The sequence below is a fragment of the Passer domesticus genome, chromosome 1, assembly GCF_036417665.1.
Source record: "Passer domesticus isolate bPasDom1 chromosome 1, bPasDom1.hap1, whole genome shotgun sequence".
Lineage (NCBI taxonomy): Eukaryota > Metazoa > Chordata > Aves > Passeriformes > Passeridae > Passer > Passer domesticus.
The window spans coordinates 157,587,904-157,608,556 of NC_087474.1; the positions used below are offsets into that span (position 1 = coordinate 157,587,904).

Sequence of the window (20,653 nt, forward strand, 5' to 3'; positions counted from 1 at the left end):
ACCTGAGTTGTGCTTTAAGTTCAGTAAACCTGGGTCTCCTGCTGGGGTCGTAGGCCCAGCACTTGGTCATAAGGCTGTAGAGGGTGGGAGGGCAGTTTGGAGGCATTGGGAGCCGCTCACCGTTCTCGATCCGCCCAATCACATCATTGTTCTTCACTCCCTGGAAGGGCTTTACCCCGTGCATGAGGATCTCCCACATACACACACCTGAGGAACACACACAAAACCACCTTTTCTTCACTGTGAGCAAACAGTGAGAGCTGTCAAAAGAGAAAGAAACCCTACTTTTGTACTAAGAATGCAATTTCTTCCAAAATACATAACCAGGGAGGTGGTTTGGACTTACCTGCAGCAGAATTACACACACAGCACCAGCCTCACCTACTGAGTGACCCACAGCTGGCTCACACAGTCTTTTACCTGCCCTAAACCACTGCTTGCTCATATTCAAATCTCCTCTCTTATGAGGTAGAATGTGTTTGCTTTTCCCTCTGACTCCTTTTTCCAACTGGCTTGTTCCGACACGCAGAGTGCATTTTCACTTTGAGGGTTTTTAGTGTTGGCATTGATCCACATTTTTTGTGCTGAAAATGTGTAATAAACCAGTTTCTATTGAAACTGCATTAGAAGAATGTGGTCTGTCTCTTTAGAATTGGCCAATATGTTCCATAGGCTTCATTTCTCCAACTCTGACAATACTGGAGAGTTTTCTTCAAACTATTATAAACCCTTCACTTAAAAACATTCAAATTTTAAATTGTAAAGAAGGTGAACTCTTGACTGTCCTGCTCTTATTTCAAGTCTCATCACTTTTGTTCCCTAACACAGTTTGTGTTCTGTCTGTACAGACCAGCAGTCAGCACCAGCTGGAGCACAGGACATCAGATTCGTATAAAATGTTGTATATTTGGGAAAAAAGATCAAGGTTTCAGGATTTGTCTATTTACACTTGTATTTAATGAGCTTCTGGTTGTATTTTGCAGGAGGCCAGGAACTATAAAAGACAAGTTAAGCATGAATCCAGCATTAAGGATCTGGAAATTGGGTATCTCATGGGAGACTGTACATTAAGCAAGGAAATGCATATCAACATAAAGAAAAAGTCAAAATACAACATAGAAACAGCAAATGACAATGGTATAGCACAAAAAACCCCAAACCAAAACCAAGACACAAAAATAAACTTTGTCATAATTATCAGCTAATTTCCTTGCACTTTCATTTCTGTCAGCTTCTTACCAGAGGTAAAAAAGCCCATGAAAATTCAGGCTTATTGAACAGGAAAAGGCAAGAAAAATACAGAGGAGGAAAACACACTGGAAGAAACCAGATTTTCAGAATGCACAGTAAAACTGGTGAAAAATTATTCATTTATAGGAGTCAAAATCAACACTGGACTTGTCCAAGAAGACACAAAGAACCCTCCCCACTTGGTTATCACTTACCAAACATCCAGACATCACTAGCTGAGGTAAACCGTCGGAAATTGATGGACTCTGGAGCCATCCATTTGATGGGTAATTTTCCTTTGGAAGCTACAGGGAAGGCAAGAGAGAGCAGGCTGTTATCCCCACTACAGAGCTCAAAAATAGAGTCTGTTCCCAATGAAATAATTCACAGGCAAAACCAATCTCCAGTGAAGTACTTAAAATATTGATACATAAACTGTTTGGCTTTACATGAAATGGAAAATGAACCAACAAAACCCAAAATCATAGTAATAATCCCCCAAACCTCCATTAAAGACCCCAATAACGAACCCCAAGACACACCAAGAAATTATCATATCAAAATTATTTCCCCTCTTAGCAATTAAAAAGATAAAAAGTAGCTCAGCAAAGTGAGACAAATAAAATGAGGAAACACAGCAGAGTGTAAGGGGACAGATAATGGATAATTTAAAATACATGAAACCAGAAAAATATTAAAGATGAGATTTATGTAGTCATGGTTTAATAACATAAACCAGCTTTGGAATGCTACTGTTTGGTACCCAACATGCAATCTTTATTTTCCTGCTGCGTTTCCCATTTCCCATCTCGCAGGCACTGCAGGACATCTCTCAACACCAAAGCTGAGTATTCCATCCAAAATGGGGCAAGAGCAGCCTTCAAAGGCAGTTTTGTACTGTATCTCCCCAGTCCAATGGCATACAATGGCAACACAAACTCAGCATTCATCTGAACCTACATGTGAATTTGCTTTTTGCACCTTAAATCACACCTTGTGATCCTTCTCCTTAAGCACACATAGGAATTTACTGCCATTAAGGAAGTGTTGAATAACTTGCCTTTTTATACAAATGCACCAGCTAGACCAAGGAAATCTGGTTAATTCCTCAACAATGTGAGAAGCAACTGTGTTTTCACTGGCCTGCAAGAAGGATCCAGAGGTCCCCATACCTTTGTAGTAAGTACTGTCTTCCATGTATCGGGACAAACCAAAGTCACCCAATTTCACACAGTCAGTGGTAGACACCAGCACATTTCTAGCAGCAATATCCCTGGAAAACAGAAGAAACAGTATTTCTAGTAACTTCAAAACATGAGGTGGTGAAGGATCATCACCTGAAGAAAATTTATCTCCTGCCCTGCAAAGGTAAGGAACTGGTTTAGGATTGCAGTCCCGTAGGAGGTTTCCTAGTAAGGAGCTCAAGTTCTCACTGAAGAGAGCAACAAGATCCTCCCTAAGCCTCCTTTTCTCCCCTGTTGTTATTTACATGTTTTAACATAAATATCTAAATATCTATGCATAGCATTTACATGCAAGTGTTTGCTTATACATTACCACACCACATATACAGAATTACATAGTCAGTATTTAAACACAAGTGAATTGCTTAATTTTAAAATTAATTCTACTAAATAACTGGAGTTTTTTGAACTCTTAGTTGCACACAATAAGAGGTTGAAGCCAGTCTCTTCTCACTAGAAACTCACGTTCACATTCAAGGGAGTAAAATCCAAAACACACCATGAAGGAAGTTTAGGTTCATTTTCTGGTTAAGCAAGTACTTGTATTTTATAAATATTTTATTTCCCCTCCTCTTTACTTAAGAAGCCATCTGCCCTTGTTTTGCTTTTCTATATTTCAATGATTACAGTTGACTCACAGCTTGAAAAAATACTGTAACCACAAAGCAACAACTGAAAATGATTCCGACTGAAATCTGGCACCAGCTCCAAGTCAATCCAGGAGTGAACCAGCAGGTGTCACCCTTGAAAAGGGTGTAATTTCAGTGGAAACCTCTGCAAAAATGACACTCCCTGAAATTTTAAGAGCAGTGACATACAAAAAGACACAGGTACAGATAAATATGTATGAAATCTTACCTATGTACAAATCTTTTGCTCTCTAAGTAGGCAAGAGCTGTGCTAAGCTGGTAAGCATAAAGTATCAGAGAGGCCAGGTCCAAGCTGTACTTCCTTACTTGCAGAAACGACCTCAGCTTTTTGCACCAAGGAAGAAAAAAGAGAAAGAAATTAGAACAAAGAAATAACAAAGCTGAAAAAGGCATATTTCAAACTGTGAAGTTTACATGAGTATCAATGGGCATGACTTCCTGGCCTTAAAGGCTGGATGAGGAGAAGAAAATCACTTCCCAGGAAGAATTGTGACTCCGCGTTAGAATTCAAGCAGGTTCTTTACATGAAAATGGTTAAACTAAAAAAAAAAAAAAGTAATTTTGAGCATTCCTTTCAGTCTCATTTTGAAAAGCATCTGCTGCTGCTGTTCCAGAGTCAAGCACTCTTGGACTTCTTGGTTTTTCCTACCCATGAGTACGGCCTTCATTTTTAGCCTAAATCACTTCAGAACCTAACAGGACCAGGCCAACCCAAACACAGATTGATCAGTACTGTTTTAGAAGCATTACTTTTAATAATTAGTTTTAACCTGCATATGCTAAAACAACTGTATTTAGCTCAGAGCAGCCAGTATCAGTGCACAATATTTGTCAGCTCTATTCCCAGTATAAGGCAGGCAGGACCTACTGGAAGGTGTCACTAGAGTGTCCTTACAGATCAAAACAAGGCTTTGAAAAGTGATTTGGGCACTGGAAAGGAAATCTATTGACAGAAAATTACTTCTCTGCTACAGGTTTATTTTGGAAAATGTACTGCAGTTTGATAATTGCAGTGACAATCATATAATGTTGTACAGAAATATCACTGCAGCTCACATTTTCAGAAACGTGGCTCAAAGAAAACAAATCGATTATAAAAAGTGAGATCTAGTTTTCTTTAGAGCATTCATCCAAAAAAACATAATAATGAGGGAAGTCATCTTATCTAGGGCCCCTGCTGCAGATATTCTACAGGAAAAAAAAAAAAAAAAACCATAAGAAATTCAACATTTCAAGGGAAAATGCAGCATTACTGAGGAAGAATAAAAGATGTACAGTTTACTTCTGGAAGGTATGTTTGCAAATGCTGTTTAACTGATTATCACATTATCATCATCTTGACAGAGGTCATGCTCTCACTCTGGAACTGCAACTGAATGCTCTGAAAACTCTGACTAAATCACTCTGGAATGAGGTGATGCAGTTCCCCCAGTGGAGGAGAAGGTCAAAAGCTGCCACTCCTGTTTCTGAGTCCATAACTCTGCAAAGGAGTATGATATCATGCTTGATAGCATGTGTTGGTATTGTCAAGTGTTTTTTCAGCCTTTTCTGTGAGCTGAAAGAGAGGAGAACAGAGCTGCACGAGGATTTCTCATACCTCTCCAAGGGTACAGAGCTCCATGATTATCCAGACTGGGTTTTCTGTAATAACCCCAATGAGCTTAACGATGTGGGGGTGATCAAACTGACGCATTGTTACTGAAAGGAAATCAAAGAATTCAGTGCATTACATAAAACCTTCTTTAAAAATAAAAAATCCCTGTTGGTTAAGCATTTAGCCCATGAGCAGAGAAGATAATCACAAGACTTCAAACAAGTGTTGCAAGCAGTAATTCCTGGTCATTCCATGTGCTGAGGGCAGGTAGGAACAGTGATTGCTTGAGCTGTTCTGTTCTCCACTCACAAAAATGCAAACTGCTGTGGAAGGTGCCAGTCAGGTCAGGCTCTGCCTCTCAGCCCTGGATCTGGTTATGAACATAACCTAAGTTAATAAAATAACCTGTCAAATCAGTGCACAACCAGTTAATCTGTGCCTTTCTAATGGAAGAGGAAGTAAAAAAAGTCTGTATAATTCAATTACTGGAAAAAACATGTTTGCCAGGTTATGATATAGACAAAAATCTTATTTAACCATTACATCATTTTATTTTCCATGGAGTTAATTTCAGTCCTGGCAGCACAGCCACAGTATGTTTTGTGCAGTATGACATACGAATCACAGAATGGTTTGGGTTGGAAGGGGCCATCAAGACCAACCAGTTCCAATTCCCCTGCCTTGGGCAGGGACACCTTCCATCCATCCTGATGTTGAACACCTCCAAGGATGGGGCAGCCACAGCTTCTCTGGGCAACCTGTACCAGGGCCTCCCCACCCTCATCAAAGAATTCATCCTAAAATCAAATTTAACCTGCCCTCTTCCAGGGAAACCCATCACCCCATGCCCTATCCCTGCCTTTCCTGGCAAAGAGTCCCTCCCCATCTTTCCTGCAGGTATCCTTTGGAAGGTGCTCCAAGGTCTCCCCAAAGCTCTCCCTTCTGCGGGTGTGACAACCTCAACACTCCCATCCTGGCTCCAGAGCAGAGATGCTCCAGCCCTTGCAGCATCTCTGTGGCCTCCTCTGGTCTTGCTCCAACAGCCCCAGGTCCCTCCTGTGCTGGGGATCCCAGAGCTGGGTGCAGCCCTGCAGGAGGGTCTCCCCAGAGAGGAGCAGCATTTCTTCCAACACAGGCACGGCAAAACCACCCTTTCTGTACCCTTGACAAACATCCCTCATGTGACCCTCCAGCAGCATCTCCTCCACACCTGCAGTTTGTGGTGCCAGCAGAAACACAGAGGAATTACCAAAGTGCAAAGTCTGCTTCAGTCTGCCTCAAGTTAGGCAAGCATAAAACTCATTTTCTTCTGCTTTACACTAACCACAAACTAAAACCAGGAGGTGGTTTTGGATTTCTATTCTGATGAGCTCTGAATTATCTACTTCTGGATACACAACAACCCCCAAAAAATCCTTGGACAAACATGTTTATAACACCAAAAAATGTAATCGTTTAGTAATATATCTTCCTGAAAAGAAACTTTATGGGAGATTATATAGTCTTTAAAATATTACTGTTATTAATAATACAGGGGAAAATGCAATAAAGCAAAAATCTCTATCATTGACACAGCTTAGGGAATAAATAACATGAAATGTCACATAGGCAATAACAGCTGCTAAATCTTTTCAGCATTGCAAACTCCACCATAGGCAAACCACAAAATATCTTAATATTCCTAATTTAAAAATATTAGGAAATGTATTAATTCAGTGAAGTAAGGAACTGTTCTGAGTGAATTTGCAATCTGAACACAAGAACAAAGGCAACAGATGGGAATTAGAATGAAAAAGAGGAAGAAGAAATGGCAAAACTATTAAATCAAAATTGAAAAGTATTATTTATGTGTCGACTACAGCAGCATTTCCTAATCTGTCAAACTTGAAGCATAATAAAGAGCATTCAATGAGCAATTATTTTCTACATTGCCAGGAGACAGCAGCCTACCTTGTAACTGCTGAGTTATTACTGTAAGCAATGCTATTTACTGTTCCAACAGATAGAAATGCAATGGAAAAAATTACAGTAATTTACAAAAAATATGACATTCAAAAATGAGAATCCATTAGCTATTAATACAGGTCTTCTGAACAAGCTGAAAAATCTCCTTGAATAAAGGAATAGTGAGTAAAATACACTGTAACATCTGACCACAACTTTACTGATAAAATACAATACCTTTACAACATTTAGAGGTATGTAACAGCAGGAGATAATAGGCAAAAATTAAGGCCTAAGTGCTATATCTTAATTTGCTTGCAAAACCAAACAACAGAGGAATCAGTAACTTTAATATTCTTTAGAAAGTTTCTGTTCCTATTCACCCCAACAAAAGCCTTCCTCCACACATGAAATGTGCCACTCGGGGAAGGCAACATTTGTGCAATTATTTAGAAAAATGGCCCATCCTAGCACAGATTTTCATTCTGAATTTTCAAACACATCTCTCTTAGACACAGAATTTCTAGCAAGAACAACTACCCGACCTTCCAAAACAATAAACTGGAGAAAATGCTGTGTTTTTAATTCATTAAAAAAAAAAAAAAAAGAAAAAAAAAAAGGAAATAGAGGATGAGATCTAATGTTCCAAAATTGATTCTAAAGCCCTACAGGAGTCAGACATCACCACTCAATTTGGAAAGTCAAAGAACCCACATCCACTCACACACATGGGCCATGCAAGGATGCGGTGCAGTCCCCTGGCACATGTTGCAGGAGGAGAAAACATCAGGCTGTATATTAATAAAATATTTACAGCAGTGTAAGAATTTTCAGGCACAGGTGGCCACAATCTTTACAAGGAGAAGTTACAGAAATGATCCCAAAAGAAGTTGCTTAATACTCACAGGCTTCTTGTAAGAATTTTTCTCTAACACTGTCTGAAGTGCAGTTTTTACACGTTTTGATTGCAACAGCCATAGCTGGATTTTCCTGAAAAATATTGAGAAATAGCTGAAATACAAACCATCAAAAACAGCCCACCAAAAGCTGGCCCTTAGAATTCTGGCAAAACTACTTTGGAAAAAATTATTATGAAATAAAATATCTTTAGTTGAGAAATTACGTGTTGAAAGCCTCGGCGTTAAAATACCATTATAATCAAGACACCTTGCATACAACATTTACATCTAATGTGTCTTGGAAATATTAATCTCTTTTAAACCATGTTAAATTGTGGAAAAATGATGACAAAAGATGGTAACTTTAGCTGAACTGTAAACTTTTTGTGTTCTTGAGGACTGTAAACTCTTGACAATATTTAGCAAAAATAGAGGAAAGAAAAAGATACGTGCCTAAAAACCACACTTGGCTTATACAAGCAATCCAGAATGTCAAGTTAAGGACTTTTTGTGGCTTTTTCACAGGAAAGACTGCCTGTAATTGTGAACCCAGACTACAAAGGCAAGTAAAACAAAGATTTTTACATATTACCTTCTCAGTGAGTCTGATCAAGGCTTTAAAACCAGGTTCAAGAGAACCATATGTATTGAAAATCAAATGGACTTTCCCATCTGATTTCTCATCCTCTGAATACCCAAAAATGAGAAGTTCTTGATGGCTTGAGAGAAGCTGAAGTGTTTTAAAACTAAGCTTCTACATTAGGAATGAGTTTGTTTGAGGACCTGCATGTCCTCCTTCCAAGTGGGAAACTGGGAACTGTCCATTGCTTAATGAGCAGTTTACAAATGAACCTTTCCTCAAAATGCTACAGCACTGATGAATATCCTCATCTAATTTTTACGGCTACTAGGAAATGAAGATTCAGAATTATGTTCCATCTCTGCTCATTCTTGGTCTATTTTAAATCTTTGTTTACAGACAAAAAATTACCAGAATTAGAACAGTATTTTTATTTTGCAGGATGAAGTGTCTTATTTTCAAAGTTGCTCACAAAAGAGATCTTCAAGTTGACTTTGCAGGAAAATATTGATCTAATCCTTTTCTCACACATCAAATGCCCATAAACTAACTGAAAAAGCTGATGGTAAATCATGATTTTATTCCCTTATGAAACCAGGACTGAATAATCAGCCTGGGGAAGAGACCTCTGGATGCCTGCCAGCCCCTTCCCTCTCCTGGTGTTAAACATCAAGCTTTGGAAATATCCTTTAACCAACAGGAGCATCAAAGGGAAGAATCTAAGTATCTGCAACTAGCAAAGAGATTAAGAAGAATAAATGTTGGAAAAGGCCTGATATTGGGGCTTTGTTGATCTTTTGGTATTGAATAAGGAGACAAACCAGTGAGAATGTATCAGACTGGACACATTTTCTGTACTGAGAAGGAAATGGATTTTTTTAATGACACTTTGGGATTAATTCTACAGTTAATCAGCCTTTAAAGACAATCTGGGAATCCTGGGATTGCTTACAGCTGAGCAACAGGATGCTGTATCTGTAAACCCAATTCCCATTCAGTACCCTACACTTGAGCCTGGCTGTGACCCTTCAGGAATACCTGGGAGAGGTGGATGCTGAGTCAGGACTTTACAAGTACAATGAACAGGGATAAATGGAATTTTTGAGATCCAGCTTTGAGCTAGCACAACTAAAGGCAAGGAATATCCCCTATATTTTTGCACTCAAGATGAACATATAAAAGGGTGCACTACCATATTATTAGAACTAATGTTATTAGAACTAATCTTACATTGATTTCCAACAATTTCTTCTAATATGAAATATTTATTTTATTAGGGATCTTTATTGAAATTAACTATGTTTTTTGCAGCTTTCTCTTGCTATTTTACACAATTTTTTGATCTATTTAAACTGAAGTCTTAGTCTTTCTAGAAAAACTCATGACCACCATCTTAAATTAGACAAATCCTGCCAACCTGCTTGGTTTCACTGAGGTGACTCCTGTGCATTGGGATTTTGCTGGATCAGTGTCCAAGTATTTTGCATTTTATTTCAGGAAAACATAGGAACTTTATTGGGTTTTGTTGTGAGAGAGACAGCAAGATTGTCACTGGACCAAATTTTTATTTGTTCTGGAAGACTCATACCAAGACCTTTAAGGAACACTCTTTTTTTCTTTTTACCTAGCAAAATTTTATTGTTAATTTTTGTTTGAGAAGTGAGCTTACCGGGCTGATGTAAACTCCTTGGTGCACATCTCCAAACTGTCCTTCCCCAATGCAGCGCCCCAGCTCAATCCTCTCCCTTTGAATTTCATAATCTCTGGCTACAAGAATATAATGCACTTGAAATATTAAGTTTCTGCTGAAGGGCAAGGAAATAATCCACAAGACACAAAACTCAAAGTAAGTCACTCAAATGTCTCACATATGAAAAACTAAGATTAACATTTGCTGCACACCAACCTATAGAGATGCTGCACACACACAGTGGAGACCTCTCAAACCTCTCAGAAGTTTGAACCAAAGCAACAGGAGAAGAATGGTGAGATTGTTAAATTAATTACAATGCACTTATTTCCGTGCAATAAACATAATTAAATCCTTTTTAATTACAGCTGGTGAAAGACAAAGCACACAAACAGTTTAAGGCAACACCAATGCTGTTAAACTCAGCACACATCCCTTTGGCTGTTTAAGAGGACTCCACCATGTGCTGGTTTAGATTTTGGAACCACCAAAAAAGCCCAGAGAACTTTTAAAGAGGTAACTGCAAGAAAAAAATACAGGAACAAGAGCATGGCAAATAAAGACAAAATGAAAGAGCAAAATTTTGAGTGCACTACACCTCTGCCAGTGTGTAACTGAAGTAAAATTGAGATGTTTGGTGGCCTTATGCAATTTTGTTAATGTCACAGTTTAACAGGCTGAGAATATTCCTGATAAAAATGGCTCAGCACTTCAGCAAATCATGTAATCAATTGCAACTGAATGATTTCATTTGCAATTTAATTTCTAGCAGACATGGAAAAATATTTCAGCAATCGCAGAAAAGCATGCACAGTATATGTTTTCACCTCTACTTGTATTATTCAGAGAAAAAATCATAACAAACCAGCTTAGAACTTCATAACCTTGACTTTGACATCATTAACACTACAGAAGTAATGCCATGTAGAGCTGGCTATCAAGGTGATAAATGCCTTTTTCATCTCTTTTTTTAAGTACTGCATTTTCCTCTTTAAAATCCCAAAGCTAACTGGTTTAACTATAAATAAATAATGTTTATTAAATGAAAGTGAATAGAGTAAGCTTAAAAATTCCACATCATTCCAAACTGCAAGCATACAGGGATGGGTAAAGGGTCTCCTGTTACCTTCATCTATTCCATAGCTTTCTGCAGTGCAATTAAGAGAAAAATCAAATGCTTACTTAGAGCTTCTTAAAATCAAAACAGGACAAACATTTTTCAACATAAAAAAAAAGAAATATACTGATGCAATTTAAAGTTGACATTAGCAGAAGTCACAGGCCTATTCTTGTGATCTTTACTGACTCAGTCCTTTGGGAGCTGAACATTTGAGTCCCCTTCAATTCAGCAAAGCACTTAATGAATTTCCCTCCACAGCCCATCTCATGGGTTTTGCATTGAAGCCACATTCAAGTGTTCAGCACATCCAGGGCTGGGCCCACAAGTAATTACTTCCATGAGAATTTAAATAAAAAGTGGGGGGGGGAAAAATTACACAAAGTTAATCTGTTAACAAAACTAAATAATATAATTTATCACCGTATGTTTTGAGCCTGATGTTAATACAATATGTAGTCACTTAACTGCATGACATTAAAAATGCTCAGTTAATTTCTGGAAAACATATATTCTTGCTTTTCAAATACTGATGTTCAAATATATATATATATATGTTTTGTAAAACATATATTCTTGCTTTTGAAAGGTTTTCCACAGTCGTGGAAATAATGCTGTGAACCCTGAAGTGAGCATGAAACATTATGCCCCATGGTGAGCTCAGAAATCTACACAAGTTCATGGTCCTTCAGCAGAACGTGGCCCCAGCTCAGCACCATCCTCCCCTCTCACACTGACCAAACCTGATGCTTTTGGCAGGATTCTGCACCAATGGATTGTCTGCTTCCAGAGAAATCCTTGGTTGCCCAAATGCAATTGGAATTTCCCAGATGCAGCTTTTAAAATCATAATATTGAGCTTTCATGTCAAATGACTCGGCCTTGAGAGTTTAGGATTACATCATAATTCAAACAGGCTGTAACACAAAATCCTTGTGGTGACTACAGCACCACTGTTTTTACTTCAAAGATGAAGACTCAGCAGAACTTAGAATTTCTGTGTTTGTTTCTGCAGTCTTTCATCTTTAACAAAATTGCATGTGGTACAGTTGAGTGTTCCTTTCTCATGGAACTGGAGAGCACCACATCTGTCACAGAGCAAGGTGAGAAACAGTCAGACAGAAATCCACAGAGCTTGCCACACTGTTTGCTCTCATCACAGAGATCTTATCCAATCTTTAAGTGTTATGTTCAGCATCACAATAAAAAAAATTCCACATTTTGAGACCAAAAAAAAAAGAATTTCACTGTGAAATCACAGATAGCAGGAAAGCAGAACATTTTCTTTGCACATTTATTAAATAAGGCTGAAATATTTCAGTTCCTGCTAAACCAAGAAAGCTTTTGGATAGGAAAGGTCCCAAGTTAACCATGGCACTTACTTGAGGGCATTGTGTAAGTGTCTTCTTCATCTATAATCTCTGCATAGTCATCAGTCTCTGCAAAGGGAGGAATTCAAGAGTTTCGGGAAAAGCAGATGAAAACAATTCTCCAGAACAACAACCCAAATGTATCAAGGCTGGTATGTCCCAAACCCCAAGCTCAGCATTGCTGGGTCACATTTAATACAGCATGACTAAAACTTGCTCATGCATAATTCATGATATGATAATGACCTCAGTGCCAACTGCATTACATCACATAGATGCACTCAACAAAGAAGAAAAGGAAGATTCATTTGTACTCAAAAAAGTTCAAGCTTTGCAATTGGGACCCACCTAAACTGTTGATTTAAAATCTTTATAACAGCAAATTCCATTGCAGTGAAGAGAAAAAATTATGACTGAGTTACATTGCTTTACCTTCAATAAAGCAATTGCTATTTTTTATGTCAAACAGGCAGAAGACACCAATGTTGTTCCAGGGCAGCTTCCCTCTACTGTCAGTGTGGCCAGCTGAGTTATTTACCACAGAATTTTCTAGAGCACAAAGACCTTTCAAAGCCACACTCTCTTCCCCATTTTTCTTACAATTTTCCTTGTTTAGTGGAAATTCACCACTAGTTTTGCTGTCAAGACTCAAGATTTCATGGACAGGTTTTGGAAACAACTTCCCAAAATTTTCAGAAAAATAACAGTGCACGTCTTCCTCTGTTTGAAAATTGCAACTTTTACATCATCTGCTCTCAAAATGGTGTCAAGTCATATCAGAAGGTCCTTCTCTTGCCCTGAAGAACTTCCAGTGTGTGGAGGTCATTTCCTAAAGGCCAGATCATCTCCTCCAGGGGTTTTAAAGCCAGTCCACAACAGTGGACTCATTTTTTACTTCAAGGCTGTCAAATTCTATTCACCAACTTTAAACACAAAGAGAGGTTCTCAAAACCGAGTAATTTCCAAACCCACAGTGTAGTGTTTATGGTCTATAGTTGATTTCAGGTGATCACACACTGGAAAGCCTCTGGAATTGATGATTTCCTCCCCCTTTTCCCCCATCTGCCCTGGAGCACATGGATACATCCCTACAGCTCCCTGGCATCATTTCCAGAGCCATGGCAAAGCCCTGTGAGGGGGAAGAAGGATGGGATGGTCTCTCAGCTGAACCCAGCCCTGAAACCAGAGCAAGGCTCATCAATATCACACACAGACAAGCAAGAGGCTCAGTTTTCAGGCAAACTGAATATTCAACAATTAGGAAGATACAGGCTGCCTATAACCTTTGAAGTTCAACACATTTCAGGGACTAAGTGTAACTTTATGATCCTTGTTTCTTACTATTTAAATAAAATTAAAGCTGTTTTTTTCTTTTGAACTCCTGTAGGAATATGGCAGGTAAAAGCAGAATTGGGAAATTCCATGTAATTTTAAATTTTGCTAGGCAATTTGTATTTGAGACACAGCAAAACACAGTCACTTCATGAAAATGCAATAAATTCTAAAAACAGTGCACAATTCTGAACTGGCAAAACACTCCAGAAGCACTTTTTTTTCTTGTTATTTTATTTACTTCCCTATATTATAAACTAATGTTTTTGTAAAAATAAGCCTCAGTTTGATTTTAAAAATAAGCTTTAAAAAAAAACCAACAACAACCCCAATATGATGGAGACAAATCACTCTGTTTCCCTCCAATATTGTGACAGGAATTTGTTGAAGACAAAAATAAGAAAGTTCTTAATCTATGTTAGAAAATGGATTGTATGAAAAAATATTGTAAACATAATTAAGAAAATTTTTTAAAGCCTGGAAACCAAACTGGTGCCACTAAAAAGACCCCAAACACTTGTCACACTAGGTTACAGAACAGTGCTTTCAGAATGTGATCAGTGGCAGGACTTGTTCATCTCTCTATTTTAAATTAATGAGTTAATTCATACTAAAAGCATTCTCAGAACAGCCCAGAGTACTTTACATGCTTTTGATACATTGCCCAAAACCATCATGAAACCAGAAGTCTTCATAATCAATCCAAATAAATTAAATGCACACAATTAACTACATAAATATTTCTTGTTCCACATTTAACAGTATGGAGAGGAATATATTAAAAAATAATTCCTATGTATGTCTGGCATTGTCTTTGGGAATTAGAGGAAAATTCAGTCCAGGCATCAACACTGATGGGCTCAAAGTGGTCTGGAACAAAGAGAATTGACCTCCTCACAGAGGGGCTTGGGCCCAGTATTAATCATAGACTGAGGCTGTTACAAAATCTCCCAGAACTGTGTCTGCTAAGAGATATTCCAGAACCTACATGGAGCCTAAATAAACCTGAGCTGGGCAGGGCTCTCCAGGCTGCTCCACAAAGCAGGATGTGTCACAGCACCTTCAAGAGCTGAACAGATTCAGCAATTCCAGATGTCCTTGGTTAAGTCCAGAAAAACTCTGATTTAATTAGAGGGCTCATCATGCTGCCCTCCTGCACTTTTTTAACCCAACAGCACTTGTTATGATTCTTGGAGATGGCAAAAAGAACAAGTTGCTTTCAGGAAAAGGTAGTGGTGGTCACTCATATGAATAAGCCAATCTGAGCTTCACTATATCTGAAATAATGTATTAAATGTAGGGAGAAACATCCCAGGGTATTAAATCCATAACAGCTAATCCAGGCACACATTAGAACTTCTCTTTTTCATAATTTTTCCCTTTTCTCAGAGCTTGTATTTGTAAAAGAAGGTAAGTTCCAAAAAAAACCTATGTAGGGGTAGTATCTGAAATATAATCTTTAAATTTATGGCAGAAAAAAATGTCCTTTTGATGTTTAAGTAAAGGAAGAAAATTGTGTGGCATTATCTTTAGCTTGCATCTGAAGGGAAGGAGATGAAAAGTTAATACACACCCTTCACATTTTACTGAAAGGAAGGTCACAAGACATTATTTCCTCTTATCACCCTCCTTTGCATATTGCTTTTATGCCCTTCTAGTGCCTCCTACTTGGAAGAATAAAGATACACACACTATCAGTAGCAGCAGTTTGATTCTTTCCCCACATCAGATGGAATCCTTTAGAAAAATAGCCAAAAGTCTCTTTTAAAAAACCAAACCCCAACTTCTTTTCAGAAGAAAAAATACTTTAAAAGTCTGCAGAATTGAAATATTTTGTAGTAAGTTTCAAAGTTTCAAAAAGGAAACACCAAACATTAAAATCAGTCTTCAAAATTATTAGTTTGAATAGCTGAAACCTGGTGTATTCAATTCATGTATTCAATCTGCATTAATCTACCTTGTACAGCTTTTAATGCAAGGAGCACTTTGATGCCTTTGAAGTATTATTCAGTAGACTCATTGCTCAGGTGTTACATCCACTGATCTCACCCACTGACCAGATTAATGATGTTGTAACCATTTCCATCAAACTGGACACTTGCAAACCTCTAAACCTTCTTTGCATCATGCCACAAGTCTCATTGCAAACACATGCACCACCACATCCCTGTGTGGCTGAAGCAGAATTTTTCCTTTTCCAATTCCAGTTCAGCAGAAAGCATTAGTTGCACAGCCTGTAAAGTACAGTATTTATCAGCTAATACCCAAAGCAGACCACTTTCTAACACTAAAAGCTGTAGAAAATGTATTACTGAAATGTGCATTAAGTGGTATATGGAGATAAGAGTTGCATATTGCACGTTAGTAACACACAGACTAGAAAACATATTACCGTCCCCACTAATTTCATCTGCAGATCCAGGTGGCATGCAAGGAGAGAGAAAAAAGAGGGGGAGAGAGAGGGGACAGAGAAGGAGGGAGGGGAAAAATATACTATTAAATTCATGAGTAATCCAAAAGTATTCAGACTGTAGTTATCTTATATACCTGACTCAAGAGAAACCAGAAAAGCAGCAGAATTTAAGACTTCTCACCTAAAACCCAAGGGACAGAGATATGCTCTAAGAAGCTTTTATGATGAAACAGAGTTAATGACTTTCAAACACAAAGGTACACAAAAATTAATTTGGAACTAGTTCTTTTAATGCATTGTTAAAAATAGTCAATTTCTGGGTTTATTCAATACTTTAAAGCAGTTCTCCTACAGCCAGTCGGCTCAACTTGACTCTGCACAAACACTGAGGACTTTGGATAAGCAGAGTTGGTGTTGACCCTTTCAGAAGAAATGCACTCCTGAGCTATCACCAAGACATGAGTGAGAAATGGAACCATCTAAGTTTTAATGACACAGAGCATTGTGCACTTGTACAAGGCTGAAATTTAAATGAGTGACAAAGAGAGCAACTCTATAGGGAGGATTTCAAACAAACACCAGGTTCCACGTGTACTGCAGCAGCCCTACTGCACACCAAACCCCACAGCACAAGCTAAGGCAAATATTTTAGACAGTTTCTATAAATAACAGGAAATCCTTCTTACCCCTAATAAAGCCAAACTGGTCTAGATCAGTGCTGGACCAGTACGCAGCCAAAAGCATCGCTGTAGTCCGTGTTTAATTCAAGGTGATCTCAGCTGATGCTTATTGTTGCTATTCTGTTTCATCCATAAGCATGCTGTGTCAGGGGTCCAAGAATGAAGTCAAGATACATTTACAAAAAAAAAAGATGGCAGTCAAGGGCTGCATGACTGTATAAATAAAATAATTTGTTTGTCATTGTAGCATATGATTCTCGAAAACACATTCCCCATAAAAACGGGGACCAGCAAGCTGTTGATGCTGCACGAAAATCCAATTCAACAGCAGGAAAACATAACGAAATTATTCTTGGAACTCTGTTTACCTGAGGCTAAAGTGGTTTACAAACAGTAACTGAGTTAGTATATTCAGCTTTTGGGTTAATAAGGCAGCCTAGACAAAGAGCAGAGCAGTACCCTTGGGCGGCGACTCATGGGCACAGAAGACGAAAGGCAGAAAGCGTCTAGCTTTCTTTACTTTATGCTGACAGTGATTGACTCCTTTACAAAGAGGCAAGAAAAGGAAAGAGAAAAAAAAAACAGAAACAAATTATTTGGAAATAAAAGAAAAGAGACTGAAGAGAACATCTACAACGAACGAACATAAAAGTAAAGGTTTACATTAAAATTCTGTATACCTAAATGAAAATACAAATGTCTCTGAAACTCTAAAGCATTTTTGGTCTTTTCCTTCAAATTCCTTTCTGCAGTAATTCATATTTCAGTTTTTAGAAGTAAGACCAGAACCCATTAACAAGTCAGATTATGCCAGCTATGTACACCATTCATTAACAACACAAAGAACATTTATCCCAGAAGTGCAACCTGCTTTTCCAAGTTTGCCATCTAGGTTCTGTCAGACTTCTGTGACACCTATATTCCAGCTTAAGTGGCAGTCACCAGACTTAAACATATATGTACTGACTCTCTGAACCCTTAAAACACAGGAGTATTTCACACAGCAGGGTTACACAGAACAAGGAAAAACAAGGTTTCCCTGTCTCCTGATATACAGCACTGACAGACTTTATGATCTCAAATCTGCCACCAGTTTTATTCCTAGTGCAGACCTGCCTTGCAAAGGATATTCCAGTTCTGCAAGGACCTCTGGGTGAACAGCCCATGGCACCCTCACTACCCCCTTTCTCAGTCACCCCACTGCACGTTTTAGCTAAGTGCTTATCAGCATGAGGGAAATTTTGGAGTAGGAAAAAATACAAAGAAGCCTCACAAGGTGAGAAAGGACTCAAGATGACACACAGCACTTGAGGATACTTGCTCCTTTTATTTCTCTTGTTACCTGCTTGCTCCTCTCTGCTTTCCCATTTTTCCTCTCCCCAAGGAAATACGAGAAGTGGTTTAAAAAGTCAATTAAATAAAAAACCTGCATCTTGCTGCTGGTAGCTCTTCACAGCCAAAACTCAGGAGTGAGTTCCAGCCACCAGGAGTTACATAGGCTGGGGATGCAGGTGTTAAAAGAGAAGCCCAGTCCCACAGCAGCAGCTACTGGGACAGTGAACCAGTCAGTGGTGGGAGGAGCGCAGGCAGGACAGAAAAGGAAAATTATATTTTAATAAAAGTAACTTCTACAATCAACAAAAACTACCATCATAAAAACTGCTGGGTGTCTGAGCAAACAGGAATCATTGATCTAGTGGGAAAATGCACATATCAGAAAGACAGAACATTAATCAGATTCAATGCTAAAAATTAAAAGAGGTGCAAGGAGAGGAGAAAATTCTTGACTAGGTCAGTGTATCAGTATTTCCATTTGTCTTGGTTCTCCCCCTTGATACTCCCAAGGGACTTCTCTTCCTAACATCACATGGCAGACAATTTTCAGCACTGTGATTCTAGCACAAACCTCAGGTAACACTTGTAAAAAGCTTCAGACATACAAGGAAAGAAAAGGAAAAAATACTGCAGCTGGTTCAAGCAACTACTGAAAAGGTGTTGACATGAGAATGAGGGAACCCAACACTCTGTACTGAAACAGAAGAACAGGTATAGAGTCACTGCAGCAATGCAAGCTCTAAAAGAGAGGAGATGCTTCAACTCCTGACCTGCCTGCTCAGGCTACAGAGCTAATTTAAGCCTCAAGTGCTGAAATGCTGCTCACCCTCACACTGATAGGTGGGTGGCACAAGCTGCTGAAACCTGAGCAAACCTATTTCAAATGAAGGACACATTGCAAAGGTAAAAGGGTTTTTAAATTCATGGGCATGCCCTGATGTCCTGTGATGGTCCAATTCTGTCCTTGCATTTCAAACTCTGCCTTTATGATTTGTTGTCTAAAGTTTGTTCAGCTGTTCTGCCACACTGAGTGGCAGATGCTTTGTCTTAAACCTACCACATCTGCAAGTCTAGCTGCAAAAGGAAGTTGATTCTAATGAGTTGGTTTTAAATTTAAAAAAAATAGAAGTTCTAACACTTTCCCAGAAGTCTACAGAATACCATAACAAAATGAATAGAAGGATTTCCAGCATTCCACAGCAGCTTCCAGCCAGGATATCACTGGTGCTCAAGAATGCTCCTGAAAACTACATGGGACTTCTTTGTTTATTTAGTTCCTCTACACAGCATTCACTAAAATTATTGTGGAGGGAAAAAAAAGGCAAAAATAAGGAAAAAAATCAGTTGCTGTGCAATAACTGTGTTAGAAAGAACAAGGCCAGGCTTTTTCTGCCTTTTTTTTACAGGGGGAGTTACTACTGGAGCTCCTTGTATGGGCAGAGAACAAATACTGGAAGCTGAACCTGAAAACATCCCATTCTATTTCTGTTGCACATTCTTGAACCAGTCTGAGGAAAAACCCTGAAACAAAAACCTGTAGAAAGAATAGATCTATTGATTTTTGAGCTCTTGAACTGAAATGAGCACTATGGGGTTGGCACATCAAATATGTTTCTATGTAAACAACAAACCCCCAAACCTGCATGGAATATTTCTCCAGTCACACCACACTGGTACCATTTGCACAGCAGAAGTGTCTGCTCAAATCCAATGAGAGGCTCACAGAGGAGGAGCACAGGAGAATAAAAACACCTTAAGCAGCACCAAAGGCTGATGGAATCATTGCAGGAACTTCCTGGGCACTGATATGGAAGAAATCTCTTCAGACTGTCACCACAATTCATTCTGGTCTTTTTATGCATGAAAAGAAGCCTTTTAGTCAGTCAGGCTACAATAGGAAAAGATAACAGCACCAGTCTATTCAACTGTGATGGGAATCTGAAATACTGTAATTTATTAGCATTGAGGACATTTTCAACTATATTATCTTATTAATCAATGAAATAGCTGGGTGAGTTAAGAAGTAATTCCCTCCTCCATGAACCTGGAGACTAATGACTTCCTCAAGGTTTGTAAAATTAATCTGCAGTAAACTTTAAGCTTGAATGTCTCCCAGTGCTGTGACCATATGGCAGAGCTAAAGCTCTAACAAAGCCTTTATATTTCTCAAATTACTTAATAATTACTTAATTTGAATTTGTAACTATGCCATTTATGGCAAGACTCTTAGTCTTTCTTTTCAGAAGTGAGCTGCGCAGTGCAACAAAGCTGAGCTGTGACACAGTCCTAAGTGCTCAAGACACAACTTTTCATCTAAAAATTTACTTACACTTCTCAGCTTTATCTTTTTGGAGTGTCTTGACAAAATGGACGTTAAAAAACTGCCAATAATTTTTGAACCTCAAGCAAAGGCCACCTTTTTTCCCACCAGCTAACTCAAAAGGAACCAAGAAATACAAGTCCTGCACAAGAAACTCTTTCAGACCTGGGCACAGAGCAGACCTTCATGTGGAGCACAGGAATCGTGTCACAGAGCCTGCACTGTGCTCTGCAAGCAGAAGTGATTCAATAAAATT

The 20,653-nt window shown here is 38.5% G+C and overlaps 1 protein-coding gene across 9 annotated transcripts in view; it reads right to left on the bottom strand.

Annotated features, from left to right (window-relative positions):
- Positions 1-20,653, bottom strand: part of PTK2 (protein tyrosine kinase 2) — a 187,792-nt gene that overhangs the window by 27,978 nt on the left and 139,161 nt on the right. For 4 of the 9 annotated variants that reach the window (XM_064398565.1, XM_064398550.1, XM_064398557.1 and 1 more), the window contains 11 exons: positions 17,202-17,285; positions 16,042-16,059; positions 12,330-12,386; positions 10,958-10,978; positions 9,811-9,908; positions 7,568-7,652; positions 4,722-4,822; positions 3,333-3,448; positions 2,403-2,503; positions 1,446-1,535; positions 3-207 (listed from right to left, as the gene is read on the bottom strand). In XM_064398565.1, coding sequence (XP_064254635.1) covers positions 3-207; positions 1,446-1,535; positions 2,403-2,503; positions 3,333-3,448; positions 4,722-4,822; positions 7,568-7,652; positions 9,811-9,908; positions 10,958-10,978; positions 12,330-12,386; positions 16,042-16,059; positions 17,202-17,285 — 976 coding nt within the window. The remainder of the gene's footprint in view (positions 1-2; positions 208-1,445; positions 1,536-2,402; positions 2,504-3,332; positions 3,449-4,721; positions 4,823-7,567; positions 7,653-9,810; positions 9,909-10,957; positions 10,979-12,329; positions 12,387-16,041; positions 16,060-17,201; positions 17,286-20,653) is intronic. The other 5 variants (XM_064398506.1, XM_064398515.1, XM_064398522.1 and 2 more) reach the window with 5 other exon arrangements.